General features: G+C 42.5%; 1 protein-coding gene across 1 annotated transcript in view; it reads left to right on the forward strand.

Annotated features, from left to right (window-relative positions):
- KIRREL1 (kirre like nephrin family adhesion molecule 1) overlaps positions 1 to 17901 on the forward strand; it is a 344587-nt gene extending 326686 nt beyond the window's left edge. Inside the window, exons 6-15 of the mRNA XM_073639476.1 lie at positions 2179 to 2284; positions 4329 to 4477; positions 6035 to 6162; positions 7080 to 7206; positions 7754 to 7854; positions 11011 to 11209; positions 11627 to 11734; positions 12212 to 12351; positions 13648 to 13722; positions 15084 to 17901. Of these exons, the coding sequence (XP_073495577.1) occupies positions 2179 to 2284; positions 4329 to 4477; positions 6035 to 6162; positions 7080 to 7206; positions 7754 to 7854; positions 11011 to 11209; positions 11627 to 11734; positions 12212 to 12351; positions 13648 to 13722; positions 15084 to 15554 (1604 nt within the window). The 3' untranslated portion in view covers positions 15555 to 17901. The remainder of the gene's footprint in view (positions 1 to 2178; positions 2285 to 4328; positions 4478 to 6034; positions 6163 to 7079; positions 7207 to 7753; positions 7855 to 11010; positions 11210 to 11626; positions 11735 to 12211; positions 12352 to 13647; positions 13723 to 15083) is intronic.
- The last annotated feature ends 375 nt before the right edge of the window (positions 17902 to 18276 follow it).

Consider the following 18276-nt stretch of genomic DNA (forward strand, 5'->3'; position numbering starts at 1 on the left):
TCTTGAACGATACCGACTTCTTCCTGTACCACTGCTTGAAGAAGTTGTCTTCCAGAAACTGGCAGTAGGTCTGGGAGTTGAGCTTCACTCCATCCTCAACCCGAAAAGGTCCCACAAGTTCATCTTTGATGATACCAGCCCATACCAGTACCCCACCTCCACCTTGCTGGCGTCTGAGTCGGAGTGGAGCTCTCTGCCCTTTACTGATCCAGCCTCTGGCCCATCCATCTGGCCCATCAAGAGTCACTCTCATTTCATCAGTCCATAAAACCTTGAAAAATCAGTCTTAAGATATTTCTTGTCCCATTCTTGACGTTTTATCTTATGTTTCTTGTTCAAAGGTGGTGGTTTTTCAGCCTTCCTTACCTTGGCCATGTCCCTGAGTATCGCACACCTTGTGCTTTTTGATAATCCAGTAACGTTGCAGCTCTGAAATATGGCAAAACTGGTGGCGAATGGCATCTTGGCAGCTTCACGCTTGATTTTCCTCAATTCATGGGCAGTTATTTTGTGCCTTTTTTGGCCAACACGCTTCTTGCGACCCTGTTGGCTATTTGCCATGAAACACTTGATTGTTCGGTGATCACGCTTCAAAAGTTTGGAAATTTCAAGACTGCTGCCTCCCTCTGCAAGACATCGCACAATTTTGGACTTTTCAGAGCCCGTCAGATCTCTCTTCTGACCCATTTTGCCAAAGGAAAGGAAGTTGGCTAATAATTAAGCACACCTTATATAGGGTGTTGATGTCATTAGTCAACACCCCTCCTCATTACAGAGATGCACATCACCAGATTTACTTAATTGGTAGTTGGCTCTCAAGCCTATGCAGCTTGGAGTAGGACAGCATGGATAAAAAGTATCATGTGATCAAAATACTCATTTGCCTAATAGTTCTGCACACAGTGTATATTACTTATCCTGTATTATCCTCTAGAGCTGCACTCACTATTCTGCTGGTGGAGTCACTGTCTACATACATTACATTACTGATCCTGAGTTACATCCTGTATTATACTCCAGAGCTGCACTCACTATTCTGCTGGTACAGTCACTGTGTACATACATTACATTACTGATTCAGTACTGATCCTGAGTTACATCCTGTATCATACCCCAGAGCTGCACTCACTATTCTGCTGGTGCAGTCACTGTGTACATTCATTACATTACTGATCCTGTACTGATCCTGAGTTACATCCTGTATTATACTCCAGAGCTGCACTCACTATTCTGCTGGTGCAGTCAATGTGTACATACATTACATTACTGATCCTGAGTTACATCCTGTATTATACTCCAGAGCTGCACTCACTATTCTGCTGGTACAGTCACTGTGTTCATACATTACATTACTGATCCAGTACTGATCCTGAGTTACATCCTGTATTATACCCCAGAGCTGCACTCACTATTCTGCTGGTGCAGTCACTGTGTACATACATTACATTACTGATCCTGTACTGATCCTGAGTTACCTCCTGTATTACACTCCAGAGCTGCACTCACTATTCTGCTGGTGCAGTCACTGTGTACATACATTACATTACTGATCCTGTACTGATCCTGAGTTACCTCCTGTATTACACTCCAGAGCTGCACTCACTATTCTGCTGGTGCAGTCACTGTGTACATACATTACATTACTGATCCTGTACTGATCCTGAGTTACATCCTGTATTATACCCCAGAGCTGCACTCACTATTCTGCTGGTGCAGTCACTGTGTACATACATTACATTACTGATCCTGTACTGATCCTGAGTTACATCCTGTATTATACCCCAGAGCTGCACTCACTATTCTGCTGGTGCAGTCACTGTGTACATACATTACATTACTGATCCTGAGTTACATCCTGTATTATACCCCAGAGCTGCACTCACTATTCCGCTGGTGCAGTCACTGTGTACATACATTACATTACTGATCCTGAGTTACATCCTGTATTATACTCCAGAGCTGCACTCACTATTCTGCTGGTGCTGTCACTGTGTACATACATTACATTACTGATCCTGTACTGATCCTGAGTTACATCCTGTATTATACTCCAGAGCTGCACTCACTATTCTGCAGGTGGAGTTGCTTGTCTTGTCCGTAGTCAGGGAGAGCTGGGTGATAATATAACATGCTTTATAATGGCTTATTAACCCTTTCATGTGTTTTCCTCTATTACAGACCCACCCACTGTCACTCTGTCCATCCACCCCCAAACAGTGCAAGAGGGGGAACGAGTGCGATTTACCTGCATGGCCACCGCTAACCCGGCCATTAAAGGTTACAGGTGGGTGTCGCCTATTTCACCGATCTGGCGGTCCGGCGGTGTCTGGTATTCGGAGGGTAGAATAATAATAATAATGTACTTCTGTGCACATATTTGGCGGCTGTTCAGCATTTTCTCTCTAGCCGAGGTTCATTCACTAATGGCCGGGTTGTGCTTCTTCTGCAACAGGGACATAATGGCTGATGCTGAGCTCTGCCAACCATGGTCACTGCCAGCACCGCCGGCGCCATGTTGGATGGACTGCAGCCGGCTCATCTGATTAATTAGAGCACTGGGAAGGCAGCGGATTTACCGACCTCCATCTACAGATCCTGCTTCACAAATATGTCATCCTGTCACAATTCAATATGGCGTCAGTGGCGCATAATGGCGAGATTTATATTTGTATTTAGCCACTTTTGTGAAAGCTCTGACAACCAATGTGACAGCTCGGACCAAACGTTGTCAACCCCGGGATGGTATCAGTGATTGGTGGAGGGTCTTGTATGCCGAGTGAACGCCGCAAGTGCGGATGCGTGGCCATCCCCCCTTTCACTGTCTATGGGAGTGGTGGTTACACATGCGCACTACCTCTCTATACACTATTTATGGGAGTGGTGGTTACACATGCGCACTACCTCTCTATACACTATTTATGGGAGTGGTGGTTACACATGCGCACTACCGCTCTATACACTATTTATGGGAGTGGTGGTTACACATGCGCACTACCGCTCTATATACTATTTATGGGAGTGGTGGTTACACATGCGCACTACCTCTCTATACACTATTTATGGGAGTGGTGGTTACACATGCGCACTACCACTCTATACACTATTTATGGGAGTGGTGGTTACACATGCGCACTACCTCTCTATACACTATTTATGGGAGTGGTGGTTACACATGCGCACTACCGCTCTATACACTATTTATGGGAGTGGTGGTTACACATGCGCACTACCTCTCTATACACTATTTATGGGAGTGGTGGTTACACATGCGCACTACCACTCTATACACTATTTATGGGAGTGGTGGTTACACATGCGCACTACCACTCTATACACTATTTATGGGAGTGGTGGTTACACATGCGCACTACCGCTCTATACATTATTTATGGGAGTGGTGGTTACACATGCGCACTACCGCTCTATACACTATTTATGGGAGTGGTGGTTACACATGCGCACTACCTCTCTATACACTATTTATGGGAGTGGTGGTTACACATGCGCACTACCTCTCTATACACTATTTAATGGAGTATATATTCATTCCATTTGTGTTGGAGAACATGGGCTCCCTGTCTTTGGAATCGGAAGGAATTTGGTAGCCATTTGGACTCCCAGTGATCATACATTTATTACCTATCCCAAGTCTTAAAGGGGTTGTCCATTTTCTAATTGCACATCAGAAATCTGGTTGACAATATTCATGGTAACTGCAATGCAACCATATTTGTTGGCACCTCGTTTACGCAGGGACAGAACTTGCCATTCAGGGTGATAACCCCTGTAAGGGCTGTAACAGCGGCCACACTAGTAGTCACCCAGCAACACAGCTGAATACAATGCATGAGTCAGATGGTTGTATGTACTCGAGATTTTTTATTATTTCATGGGGGACGGTCCCTTTAACCTCCCCCTGCGCTCCACAGCGGCCCGGGTCGTCAATCCACCGGCGAGTTCACAGCCGCGAGTGTAGCAGAGGGAGCGCAACGTGTCCATTAAACACCTTATCTGAGGAATTTAATGCCTTTTTATTTTACGATCCTGTTTACTGCCAACTGCTTCTGTTTTACAATCATGCATATTTAAACCGAACGGGTGTATTAATGTTTTATTTATCGCTGCCTTCAAGAGCGCCTGTTATCCTCCGCGTATGGGTAGTGCGGGCAATAAGTGAGTGGAGAGGGGGGAGAGGAATCGTGCCGCGGCTCACACCACGCTGATCTGTACCTTGGGGGGGGACAACCGGGGTGCCCCTTCCACAGCAGCCACCCACAATGCATCGCTACTCTTCCTATAACAATGGATTTTTTGTTTTCGATTTTTAGGTGGGCCAAAGGCGGCGTGATCATCGAAGCGGCCAGGGACAGCTCGTATGAGACGCAAGTGGATTACACGTTTTTCACCGAGCCGGTCTCATGTGAAGTGCACAATGAGGTCGGAAGCACGAACGTCAGCACTCTGGTGGATGTACAGTGTAAGTGAGGCTGGAGAACTACATGTTCCAGCATGCCCTGGGACATATTTGATGTTCAATCTCCTTGGAGCCACATGGGAAGACACTAGTCTTACAACCCAAGAGCTTAAAGGGGGTTATTCCCATCTGCATCAGTGGGTATTTTCGGACAGAACTCGTAAATACAAACAATTTTGCAATTTATTGCTAACTAAAATTTTCAGCCGTTCCTGAAATATTCACCCTTTTCTTTTCTTCACAATTTGTTGCCATGGACACCGTCCACTTCTGATAGACAGCAGGACATACTCAGTGCTTCCAAGCTCTTTTCTATTAAGGTGGTAAGCACAGTTTTGAAGCTGACCAGCATCATTGGAACACACCGGTACTTCCTAATCCTAACTAGCACAGTGCTTACTAGTTAAACAGCAGCTGTGGTCGGTCTCCAAGGCAACGAGCTGGAAACAAAAGAAAATTGTTGATTGCAAAAGTGCTTAGTTCTACGGGCACTATCCAAAAATATCCATCTATGAAGATGAGGAAAAACCCTTTAAGTTACTTCTCTGTAGACTGCTTAATATATTGTGAATTGATATACATGCAGGCATTCTAGCTCCCTCTGTCAAACATGCCTGTCAGTGTCAGCGGCATGTCACGCACCCGTCACCAGGAGTATATACTGTATATTCTCTCCAGCTCAAGGCTGTGGTAATCAGAGGGAGGGAAGGGGGACACGTTATCATTTCACTTCCTGCAGTCTTTATACGTCAATCACCCGATGTCTTTTATAAATCAGAGCGATCGCTCTTCATTTGCATGACAATCATCACACTTTATCCTGACGAGTCTCTTCAACTCATTTATTTCCCTCACAAGGATACCTTGTTTTTCCCATTGATCTGACATGAAGGACATCATCCTTGTACGCCCCAAGTGTTAAGTGACTTGTCTAGCAAAATCGGAAGCCCTGTAGCACCAGAATATCTAAACTACATTATTAATGTCCCTATTAAGCACAGCCTTCTGATCCAATGGATCCCGCCCCCGCTTAGAGAATTGGGTGGGGCAAACAATTTCCTTTCTTTTTTTTATGGTCCATTTAGATGGTCCATAAGCTTCCACTTAGCTCATTGTTGCAGGAAATAGTTCCTAAACCCTTTCGTTGTTCTGTGTCAACAACCCTTTATTAGTCTCCACTCCGAAATCCGCAATTCTCTCTCTTAGCCCATCATATGTATCTGGAGGTCACTTTGTCATTCCGACAAAAATTAAAAACTGCACCTTAAAGAGGAAGTAAGATTATTTTTTTTAGAGAGAAGTGATTAAAGAAAAAAAAATTACAATCCTGAAAAATTATAAGACGCATTCCTTATTCTTTTGAAGACGGTGAGGGAATCCATCTCTTTTGATTTATAATGTTCTCTCGCTTTGGTGCTATGGATGGGCATGAATAAGTAATGCTCAATACCCCTGACATAGGACCGGGAGTTCTATTTTAAGAGATTGCCTGGGTGAGTTCTTCACTTCATGCGAACGCCTAGGGACCCCCACTAATGATGTAAATGCTTCTCTCGACAGTTGCCCCCAGAATCGTTGTTGAGCCCAAGCCTGCAATAACGGACATGGGCTCTGACGTAACCCTGACCTGTATCTGGACGGGAAATCCTCCACTTACTTTAACGTGGACCAAGAAAGGCTCAAATATGGTGAGTAGGCTTTAGTCTTTTAGGCTGTGAAGTAGTCAGTGGTAGTCCTTAAAAAAAATCCTCCACATAGTGTATTTCAAAGAGATAACTGTGTTGACCAATTACACAAAAATACTTAAAGGGGACTTGTCACTTCCCATAAGTATGTACATTTTTTATCTCCTATAAATGCCACTTTTCACCTGAATCTGACCCTGTTTTTCTTTTGTTCCTGCGCCTCTCCATTCCTGAGCTATGGCCCCCTCTGCTGTAGATATAAGTCTAGTCTGTTTACCTAAGTGGGTGTGGTCATGAAAAAGATGCCCACAGACAACAGTTGGTGGCCACACCCACTTTACTTACAAGACTAGATTTATATGCAAGGAAGAGGAGGCCATTTCTCAGGAACGGAGCGGCGCAGGAACAAAAGAAAAATGGCGCCTGATTCAGGAGAATAGCTGCATTTACACCAGGTATAAAAATTACATACTTATGGCAAGTAACAGATCCCCCTTTAAGCCTTTTAATGAAATTTGGTTTTAGAGTTTTTCCTGATGTACAGCTCATAAGCAATATGCACTGAGCCTTAGTGTATAAGACCTGAGAATAAAAGGACAAATCAAGCAATGAAGCATACATCTATTTTGAAGTAGCTTTCAGGACTAGATTAGGACTAGGACTAGCTTTCAGGACAGCTGACGGGTTCCACCATTGGCTGCATCCCCTTCATTTTTTTACCCGGCTCCACTCTGTATTTTTGTGGCAGATATGTTGGAAATTGCAGTCCCCTTTTAGGGTTGTAGTGAGCTGCAATACCAGCCACAGCCAATATGAAAAGTATGGCGCTGTGCTCGGTGCCAAGAGTCAGACCTCCACCGATCTTCAAGATTCTAGTCCTGGATAAAATTGCACAGACAGACTTGATGTCTTATTTTCAGGTCTTAAGCAACAGTAACCAACTGTTTCTGAAGTCTGTGAGCCAGGAAGACGCTGGGCAATACGTCTGCAAAGCCATCGTTCCCCGTATCGGAGTGGGAGAAAGGGAGGTGACGTTGTTTGTCAATGGTGAGTGTCTTTACCATGTTTAATTATTTGAAAAAGAGTGGTTGCTATGGATGCACTGCCTAACAATTACAATCTTTTAAATGGTGTTGCCAGGCAATTTCTCAATAGCAACCAGTCTTAGATTACTTAAAGTGTTCATTTCGAGACCAAATTGACAAAATGTTTAAGGACGGGGAGTCTACAAACTGCTCTAACCACACTTTTATAAAACTGCCGCAAGAAATTATACGTGGAGATAAAACCAGCAGATTGGACGATAAAGCAAGGAAAGATAGAAAACAAGTAGTGCATATTATGCCTAATGTGGTAGCAAATTCGGCAGGATGGCATTAATTCCCCCTTGATGAGATAATGGGCATGAACGTCCCCCTAATCCGTCTCACAAAGAGAAGCCTGTCCGCCGAGGAAGCCTTAAAGGGGCCCAGACATTCCCCAAATCAAGAAAAAGTTTTAGTTAAAATATTCATTGAGGAAGAAAAAAGTTTCCGTGTGAAATTAAAGTGTAACTGCAGCCACCACTGACATCAGCACATGTCCACCCGTCCAGGTCCTCCGATGATCACCAGCGAAGGCGTGCAATACGCAGTGCGAGGCGGAGTGGGGAAAGTAGAGTGCTTTATCGGGAGCACGCCACCTCCTGACCGGATTGTGAGTACAATGCTTTTCACATGCTTTTGTGTGTATGTATACCACGTTTGCTGACGTATGTCCTGGTGGGATTGAGGGCCATCTTTCTATCCATGGCTACCTAGAAGAGATCTCTCTTTTAGATTGTGTGGATAAGCGTCAGTGGTGTAATCGTGGGGGGTGTAGAGAGTGCGCTGACTCCTAGGACAGCTGTACTATACATTATAGGGTGGGTGCCTTTGTTTTTGTGGCGGTGGTATAGGAAAACACCATCTGAGCGTCAGAAGAACTCTACCACCTGGCCGCATTGTATATCATTATCATCTTCTTTCCGCGTTTCCATGTTTCACTTACTAGTTGTAGTCACATATGTCCTGGTGGGATTGAGGGGATCTTTCATTTCCTGGCTAACTGCATAGAGACTCTAACAAGTGAAGGAAACACTACTGTTTAGATTGTTTGAAGAAGTGTCAGTGGTTTAATTTCAGTGAATACTAAGAGTACAGTCACCCCTAGGACAGCTGTATTATGTGTCATGATGGATGAATCATGGCGGCCAGACCACGTCTCTGGATGAAGGACTCTGCGTTCTTTCTAAGTCAATATGAGCACAAATTCATTCCATGTTCCCTTCTATGCTTAGCTGACAAATGTCCTGGTGGGATTGAGGGGGATCTTTCTATACATGACTTACAAATAAATACTTTATAGGGTAGCAAGTGAATAAATACTTTTAGAGTGCCAGAAGACATGTCAGTGGTGTAGTTGTAGGATGTGTAGAGCGTGCCGTCACCCCCTGGACAGCTGTACTATATATCCAAACAGAGATGTCAAAGTCACTTGTAGGTTTTTTCCGTGCTGGCCCTCTCCGCCTTTCCATAGGGATTTGAGTACATTTTGTGTCATCTGCATTCTTCCTTTACATGTATGCACCTTTAGCTGACAGATGTCCTGGTGGGATTGAGGGAGATCTTTCTATGAATGGCTGACTCTATAGAGTAGCAAATGAAGAAATATTTTTAGATTGCATAGATATGTGTAAGTATAATTTTAGGGGGTGCAAAGAGTGGGGTGACCCCTAAGACAGCTGTACTATATATCATAAGAGATGAATTAAGATCACTAGAGTATATGCCCTTTTTTTTGCTGGTCCTCTATGTAGAAAGCATAGTGTGAGTATTTCATCAGAAGCACTCAGCCTTTTGACCAGGTTTTGAGTATGTTTTGCCATCATCCTTACTTGTTTTGATGTAGACTAATGTCCTGGTGGGATTGAGGTGGATCTTTCTATCCATGTCTAACTCTATAGAGACTCTAAACGAAGAAATACATAGATAGCGTGGAGACATGTAAGAGGTGTACTTGTAGGGGGTGTAGAGTGCGGTGACCCCTAGGACAGCTGTACTATATATCGTAAAAAGAAGCTGGTAAATGTAGTTTTATCATCCCGTCCAAAGTATATTTTCTTAAGCAGTCTCCGGAAATGCAATATATATGAGCCGAGATGCCATAATGTACTCTTCCCCGAATTAATCTGGAGCAGCAGACCTCAGTATTGCAATTCCAGGTCTGAACTCTACATGATTAAAGTTTCGACCACCCTTGGAGAAAAGGGGATATATAGCAATTATTTCTTTTATGGGCTTTGCTCGGCTGATGAATGATTATTCCAATAATCACATCTCGCTGATGAGACAACGACCCTGTGCTCCATAACCTGGAGCCATCTCCTTAGCAGTGGCGCCACCTATCTGAGCACTGCAGTACTTCACAGCCCGCGTTCTCTTGTCTTTGGAGATATACCAGTCAGAGAGCCATAGAGGATGAATACATATATATGATGGCTTCAGAAGCCAGAGCCCTGGCGTAGATGAATGCAGTGGTCGCTCCCACCTCTCCGGATATATATGTCTTTTTGCATTAATTAAAGTGCAAATTTGTGCTGGCTTCACAGCTGCCTCACCATAACGTCCCGAGGGAGATGCGTTTTCCAAACAGCATCCACTGCGGCTGAAATCATTTTATCACGGCTTACAAAATGAAGTGTTTAGCAGAGGAAGCGACTGAGGAGAATTCATTATGGGCTTCTCAGTGATTTGGATTTTCCAGTTAACCATTAGAGATCTGCGCAGCTCGGGAGAGAAATTGCCGTGTCTCCCAAGGCTGCTCTATTAGAGAGGCCATTTACCCTGTGGTTATTGGATTATTAGCAAAGCACCGCAACCAAGCGTCTAGTCAGTACATGAATTTAAAAAAAAATCACTATTAATAAATGACTGTTCTCACCGATAATTCCGGAACGAGAAATAACTTCCGAGCAAAACATTACAAGATATGTTTGAAATTTCACCCCCAAAAATGTAAAAAAAAAAAAATAAGTGTTCCAAAAACCAAAAATCACATTTTTTTATGTGTCATAAAAAGCCTAATGAACGTCACTTTCCATGGTTTACAGTCCTTTGGATTTTTTCATCACTTATTGAAACATAAGACTTTATTCTTCTCCCACATCGTATGTAAATCGTTGTCAATGGATCTGATGGGTCCTGCTCACTTCCCATTCACATCATACTTCACATCTCCCACTTTTGCGCACTCCTGAGATCCAGCGTATTTCAAGCTGCTCCGTTTGGCAAAGTGGAGTCATCGAGGCATTGAGATATACGCCAGACTGCGAGGTAGACTGCACGATGTGCATGACGTAGGAGACGTCAATCAAGTCACAACAAGTTACTTACAACACGCGAGTAGAATAACCTATACATCTGCTGGGAGGACACTGGATTATCTGTCCCTTTATATTCTCTGAAATAAATGTATAGATTATAAATATACAGTAAGGCAGAACAAACTGTAACCGCTTAGTTAAAAGTTTGTGACGGGCACTGTGCAGTCATCATCATTATCTGTGATAAGAGTTTATGGCCAAATTTGAGCAGTGCAGCACATGCAGTTGTGTCATTCAGTAATGCCAAGCTCCGATGGGTATGGTAAAAACACATTTTAGAAGGGCACTACAGTCCTAACAGTGATAGGAGCTATTTTTAACAAGGTTTTGGTTTCTTGTAACTTCTGCAGATTCCTCATGAATTAAATAGTTTATAGGTGATTTTGCATTTACTACACAATGGTTCTATAGTTATTTTGTTCTGATTATTAACTTCTTGCAAACTTTAGGCCTGGGCATGGAAGGAGAGATATCTAGAAATCGGAACCATGGATAGATATACTGTGGAAAGGACTAAAACAGAAAACGGCGTACGATCCATCCTCACCATCACCGGCATCATGGAGTCTGACTTCCAGACCAGCTATAACTGCACAGCGTGGAACACCTTCGGATCAGGAACGGCCATCATCAAACTTATAGAGAAAGGTATGGATGCGTAGCCCTACTATTTCCAATGGTCATCTTCACTCCGAGAAGCATTTTCTTTCCATGTTTGGACCATTGCTTACACTATCACTATTTCTTTGTGGGTGTAGATGCTCGGACATGGGATTTTGTTAGACTGGAGCACTAAATTCGCTTTCCTTCACTCATAATTGGCCACGTCAAAAAAATGGTTACCTGTTTTTAATTTCTTCCCGAAAAGCATCTTGCCCATGTCTTGCCCAAGCCATTTGCAAGTCTAGGCCAATGACTGCTTCTTTAAGTGGACTCCTTTGCTCAATCCTTAATTATTCTAGGCTCTTAGCTAAACACGTCCTACAAAAAGTCTTCAAAATTTCCAAAAGCCCCGTTAAGGAAATCATTGCCTTCTAAACTATTTCCATTTTTTTTTTTTTCCAGAAGTGGTATCGGTAGGCATCATTGCCGGAGCAACTATCGGAGCTGGGATTCTGGTCATTATCTTCTTTGTCTTCTTCATTTTCTTCCTCTACCGACGTCGTAAAGGCAGTGAGTACCAACGTTAAAGTCTCCTGACAAATGTATGAGGAGCTCGAGGCTTTCCCAGCGGAGCCAATTAAGAGGCCTTGCTATAGTTTGTGATAAGTGATGTATCCAACGACTGCACAGTTGCTCGGGCTTCTCGTGCGGAAAGAGACAGCGCAACGTGTGAATACTGAGATTCTGCTAAGATGCTATGTCAGTTCTTGCCAAGATGTTTTTGGCGAGATCGTATGTCAAGACGAGAAAGCCAAGATCACCACGGAGCAAATAACAACAAAAGTTTTATCATAGTTCAAGTTAGCTTATTAGTAAATCCCGGGTGATCTCACGACTTTTTTTTTGTGATATCTAGCAGGTTTTTAAAGTCCGGTGGTCCGACAAGTTAATGTTCTGTGACCGGGACATATTGGACATTTTTGCACTTTGTAGATTTTGCTCAGTGTTTAAAAAAAAAATATATATATATCACTATATTCTTACCAGGTCGAAAGGATGTTACACTAAGGAAGCTTGATATCAAAGTGGAGACAGTCAATCGGGAACCTCTAACCATGCACCCTGATCGAGAAGAAGACACATCCAGTGTTTCTACTGCAACGCGTGTCATGAAAGCCATCTATTCGGTAAGAAAATATGAGACGCCGTCGCTACAAATCAACCTGCTTAATAGTGGAACCCATTTTATACATTTCATTCAACCATTATGGCCACGTTGGCTAATTATTTCCATTGATGCAGATGTTTCCACTGAGTGAAGCTGTGATAATGTTTTCCTTTTAAAACTGTGTCTTAGCGCCCCCCATACACAAGACAAAGATGGGCCGACGAACGATGGCTCATCGGTAGTACTAAAAGAATGTCCAACATGCTTATCGCTGTTTTGATTGATAATGATTGTTTGTTGATAGGGCATTGGTTGAAACATTGAAACGGACAATCATTCGGACTAAATCGGCCATTTCAACCGGCTTTTATCTTACGTGTATTGGGGCTTTTCGTAACAATCAACCCTTGCGTTTCCGAACAACCATGAGCAGGAAAATTACAGGTTCTTTCACTGTTCTTGTGACCTCTTCTTTGTAGGATGATTTCTTCCCAAATTAGGACTGGTCTGCCCCAAATCAACATACGTAAAGTCTTCTGCAACCTAATGAGCACGATATAAAGCAATGAGCCCTCAGGCTTTCCAATGTTCAAAATGTTTCATAAATTCTAATGTTTCTAAAGTCATTAACTCTATGGTCATAAATTCTTAAAGTAACACTCCAGGTTTTTGAGAGGTTATTACATCATCTTGTCATTAGTCCCCATTAGGTATAATTCAGATAGCATTATCTTATTTAGTTGCTTCTTTTTATCTGGAAATATATAGTACACTTTGCTTAAGTTAGATCATGTGATCAGATAGTAAACTCCCGGGAATTACATGGCTTTATGTTTTATAAAAGGGTGGTCACCATCTCATTCAATAGAAGTTCTTGTATGATGCAATTGCACGGACTGCACCACTGAAGTTCTCCAAGCTCTTATCAACGATAATGATGATGACTGCACAGTGCCTGTCACAAAGTTTTAATTATAGTTCAATCTCCATTACTGTATACTAATAATTAGTTTATTTAGGAAGCTATAGAGGAATTACAGTGTCCTCCCAGAAAACAGAGGTGGTACTGATACAACATGAGATTTATAGCAGGGCATAGGGGAATAACATGCAGGATGAAAGCTAGGAATCAAGGCAGAGACTGAACTACATGAAAATGAATACACTGTATATACGACAAGTGTAGTGTATGATAGACAATCGGCTATAGAAGGAAAAACTGGGAGTGCTTCTTTAAGAGGTCTTACATTTGTTTTGCAACTACACCGAGAAACTGGTAGACTGACTCTTCTCATCCAAATTTTCCTTTTTTTAGTCTTTTAAGGACGACGTGGACTTGAAGCAAGACCTACGTTGTGACACCATCGACAGAGAGGAGTATGAGCTCAAGGTGCGGCACCCATATATATTCAACCAATACAAATAAATTAATACTCCAAATGTGCCACTTTCAGGATGTTTAGTTACCGCCAGTCCCCGGCACAAGTCTCGAAGCTACTGTATGTAGCATTAACAAGACGATGCTTAACGTGGCATCGCCTATTCACAAGACTGAAGCTATCTTGATTTGCACAATGTACTAAGCACGAACGAGTTGTCTGGCATGCAAGATCATCGAGTGATGTGTACTTATTTTTGTGAAATGTGTAATTTATTCTGTGGTTAATACCGCTTTCTCTCTTGTTCTCTTCTTCTAACTTCTTCTATACCTTGGAGAGTGAAGCAAACATTACTATACAGTTGCATACTTTTAGGGATTTAGACAAGTATTGCAGTTCTGTTCCGATTTTGACTTTTAAAACTGTTTGATGAAGAAGGTTCAAAATCCCGATTACACTTCTGTGAAGTTAGGGGAGATGGTGGCAACAGATTGTTGCATCTCGAATACACGTTATATAGGACACGGAACAATTCTGTCTGGTAAGACACAAGAACTTAACATCTTTCGAAAGTCCAATTATTCCGATGGATCGTACAATGGAAGTCCTTCGTCGAGAACGTTTTATGCAACTGTGTGGACTTGTGCCTTCAGCCAATTTGCGGTGGCCTTCACTATTCATATGGATTTACTCAACTGATTCACTTGGATATTACGGACTTCTTACTATGGACTGATCAAAGCTTCTCTTCCTTTATATCGATACGGAGCTCGGTCTGCTTTTCATCCGACATCACGTAACCATCACTGCCAAAAACTTGGGTCTAGTCATCAAAGTCATTCTCACCTAATCATAAGCTTTGGCAGAAACTTTTTTCTTTTAATAGCCACCAATATCGATGGGTTGCACTTTCATATAGATTGGTTCAAATTACTCCAGCGCTAAATGGTGGAGAATAGAAGGTTTTTTTTCTCTCTAGACTTTGATGAATAGACTTGGGCAAATTTCATTTTTGTTTTTTTTTTGTAACTCTGTAAATGAGCAGGCGTCTGCACTGGGCTACCATGTTTTATATCCTAAAAGCAAATGTTTATGTAAATGTCTGTAGTCCAAAGCAATTTTCCATAAATGTCTTAATAAATGTATGCACCTGTATAGTGACTTTTGCTTCACTGCGTAATTGAGCACATACGTTTGGAAACACATAGTGTTCAGAGACCAAGTCGCCTATCTCAGGCTAGCCGCCCGCTTTTTTTTTATTTTTATTATTATTATTATTTCTCTTCTTTCTTTCCTCTCAATAATCATTTTTCTTATTCTATATTCATGTCCATCATTATCTGCCATTGATCACGCTGCTCTTCTTCCCTAGGATCCAACCAATGGGTATTACAACGTCCGGGCTCACGATGACAGGCCGAATTCCCGAACTGTGTTGTATCCAGATTACCGTAATCCTGGACCAGCACGCTTTGATGCTCGCCCTTCATCCCGTCTCTCTCACTCCAGTGGTTATGCCCAACTGAACACTTATAGTCGGGCTGCTACTTCAGATTATAGTACGGACCCAACGCCCACAGTAACGCCGGCAACGACAGATACCACAAGTCAACTTTCTTACGATAACTATGAAAAATTTGGGACACATGGGTATTCGGCAAATTCAGGTTACCCAACATACCGGCTTGGTTACACGCAGCCAACCACAACAGGAATGGATCGGGGACCTTACGATACTTTTGACCCAGTTGGGAAGTTCACAGGCGCCACTCGGTTCTCCTACACTTCCCAACATTCTGACTATGGACAGAGATTTCAACAAAGGATGCAGACGCATGTCTGAGGATTGCAAAAAAAAATTGTGGGCATCAAAAGGGGAAAAACCAGAGAAGATGCCGCTATTCAGTTAAGTCTTCTCTGATGTAACATCTAAAGGCAAGAAAGGACTCCAAGAGGAGAAGCGACCTCTTACCGTGTCTTCTGATACTCAGGGACCTTCATGTCTTGATCTCAGAAGTCCCCAAGAAAACAGTCAATGTCAATATTGCCTGACCAGCAAAGTCGTGAAGCTTTGACATGGAGAAAGATGCCAAACAGAAGGCTGGCCTTTTAGCACCTGATCATTCCTTAAATACCACTGATTTTGCCATCTGGTGTATGGCTTATCATATGACTTTAGGAGTCAACTTGGTACCGAAGAAACTTTTTCTGATTTTTCCCTTGGGGCCCATGTCTGCTTTTTATTACTCTCCTCATTTGCACACTGAAAATCTGGTCTAACCGGAGGTTTTTTTGGTAGTTATACATTCCAGCTGTTGGAAGACGGGGCAGGATGACTTTACAATCTTGGCACGCGGGCAGTTATTTTGGATAGCGGAGAATGAATGAATCGGACAATCAAAGAAAAATAATTGGGAATTTTCATTTGCTAATCGTTATAGGTTCTTTTATAAATCCCGCTCATGTAGGATTCTTATCAGTGTTCTTCTTCGGTCCTACATGTTCTAGAATTCCCACCGAGCTCCAAGCCATAATTGGATTTGTTTCCTTACCGACCACTTCTCAACACGAACATTGCTCCATCCATGTGCACGTTGTCTACGACATTCCGGCTTAGACCTACGCAGTCCTTCTGACCCTCGCTTATATTCTTTTGTTTTCATTTCCAACTTGGCTGTGATCTTTTCGAGCAGGTCTGTAACACCGAGCTTCGGTCGGCAATAAGTATCAGCCAGTGTTGCATTTCTGAAACTCCAGCATTGCTCTTTGGCTGAGAAACTAAACAAAACAAAAAAAAAATCACTCAGGGATGAATAGTCCAATAACTTGGTGAAATAGGTGGTTGCAGTATTAAGTCTCGTGTGTGCTTGTAGGTCCAAGCGACACAATCCAGGAGATTGCTCAGTTGATATGGAGGCCACACATATAGGAGTAAGATATTGAAGGCAAATGAGCAGATTCAAGTCACTTTAATCTAAACATGCAGTTGAGTATCCATTTCGAAGCAAAAATGGTTTCTTGGATGCTCTAATGGGGGATACAGGAAGCATGGGGTTTTATGCTGCCCCCTTGAGGCTGACACTAAGAATGCATCTGACTCCTCCACCACAGCCTACGCCTGGCCAGCTGACGCACAGCTATGCAGTGTAGCTTAGTGTGCTATTCTACAGAGCCCATACTTAGCCTTCTCCACACATTTTTGAGGACCTCTAAACCTTGCGGTGATGGGTGCACGTCTTAGCAGAAGGGTCCTACAAGTGGCAGTTGTTTGGGTAGCACCGTGGGGGGATTGCTACTCTTCTTTCTGCAGTACTGGTGCTAGTTTTCCCACCACAGGGACTGGTTTAGGACGTCCCATGGTTCCTGTGTCCACCAATGAAGTGTCCGAGAAAAAGATTTTTGGTACTCACCATAAAATCTTTTGCAGTCTCCATTGGGGGGACACAACTCCCTTCCTTTTTTTGGGGGGGACTTGGTTTTGCTCCTCCTATTGCTTTTGCACTAACTCCATAGCTGGGGGTCGGCTGGCCAGGCGTAGGCTGTTGAGAGGAGTCAGATTTTTTGCTAACTCCACGGTTCCTGTGTCCCTCAATGAAGGTTACAAGAAGGATATTTTACGACGAGTACTAAAAATCCTCATATTTCATTTAGAGTGAAAAGTAGACTACAAACAACTCGATTTCTCCTCATAGTGTGAATCCCATCAGAGACAAGTACCGGTACATAGAACCAACATTCGTCTTTACACGTTAGTGCTTGGTCTAAAACGTAAAGGTAAAGCAATACTTTCCAAGGAAATACAAGAAATTCTTATTTTTTATGTTGTATGTTCCTGGTAAAATATTTTACCAGTAAAAACAGCTTAAAGGATTAATCCTCAATTTCATACAAATAGAGCTTGTAAATATAAAGACTTTTTCATTTTACTGCTTATTAAAATTTTCATCCGTTCTTGAGATATTAACACTTTTCTTTTGTTTACAGCTCGTTGCCTTGGAGACCGACCACCGCTGTTTTACAGTTTGTAAACACTGCTATGAAGCTGGCTGCAATTAGGACGTAATTGTGCGCTCTAGTGATCCTGGCCAGCTTCAAAACAGTGCTTACAAGCTCAATAGACATGTGCTTGTAATCACTGTGCATGTTTTGCTGCCTATCAGCGGTGGTCGGTCACCAAGGCAACAAGATGTAAGCAAAAGAAAAGTGCTACTATCTCAAGAACGGATGAAAATTTTAGCAAGCAATACATGGCAAAAGCCCTTGTCTTTACAAGCACTATCCCACATTACCCTTTTATGAAAATGATATTAACCCTTTAATTTTTTTCTCAAAATAAAATGGTACAATCTCTTATCACATACCATCATGATTCCCATTATTTCTATCCTACATAATATTCCCCATTAAAAAGGAAAACACTTTTTTTTCCCCCGTATTCAGTCTTTTTACCCAGAAGTCATCCTTTTCATTACCTCTCGGCAGGTTCACAATAAAAGTACAGATGTGAATATGGTCCTGTTCCAAAAAGTTGTCTTAAAAGTACTTATCTGGTAAATTCGGGCATT

Source organism: Phyllobates terribilis, unplaced genomic scaffold (assembly GCF_046119375.1).
Source record: "Phyllobates terribilis strain yellow unplaced genomic scaffold, ASM4611937v1 Scaffold_7__3_contigs__length_470593459, whole genome shotgun sequence".
NCBI classification, from domain to species: Eukaryota; Metazoa; Chordata; class Amphibia; order Anura; family Dendrobatidae; genus Phyllobates; species Phyllobates terribilis.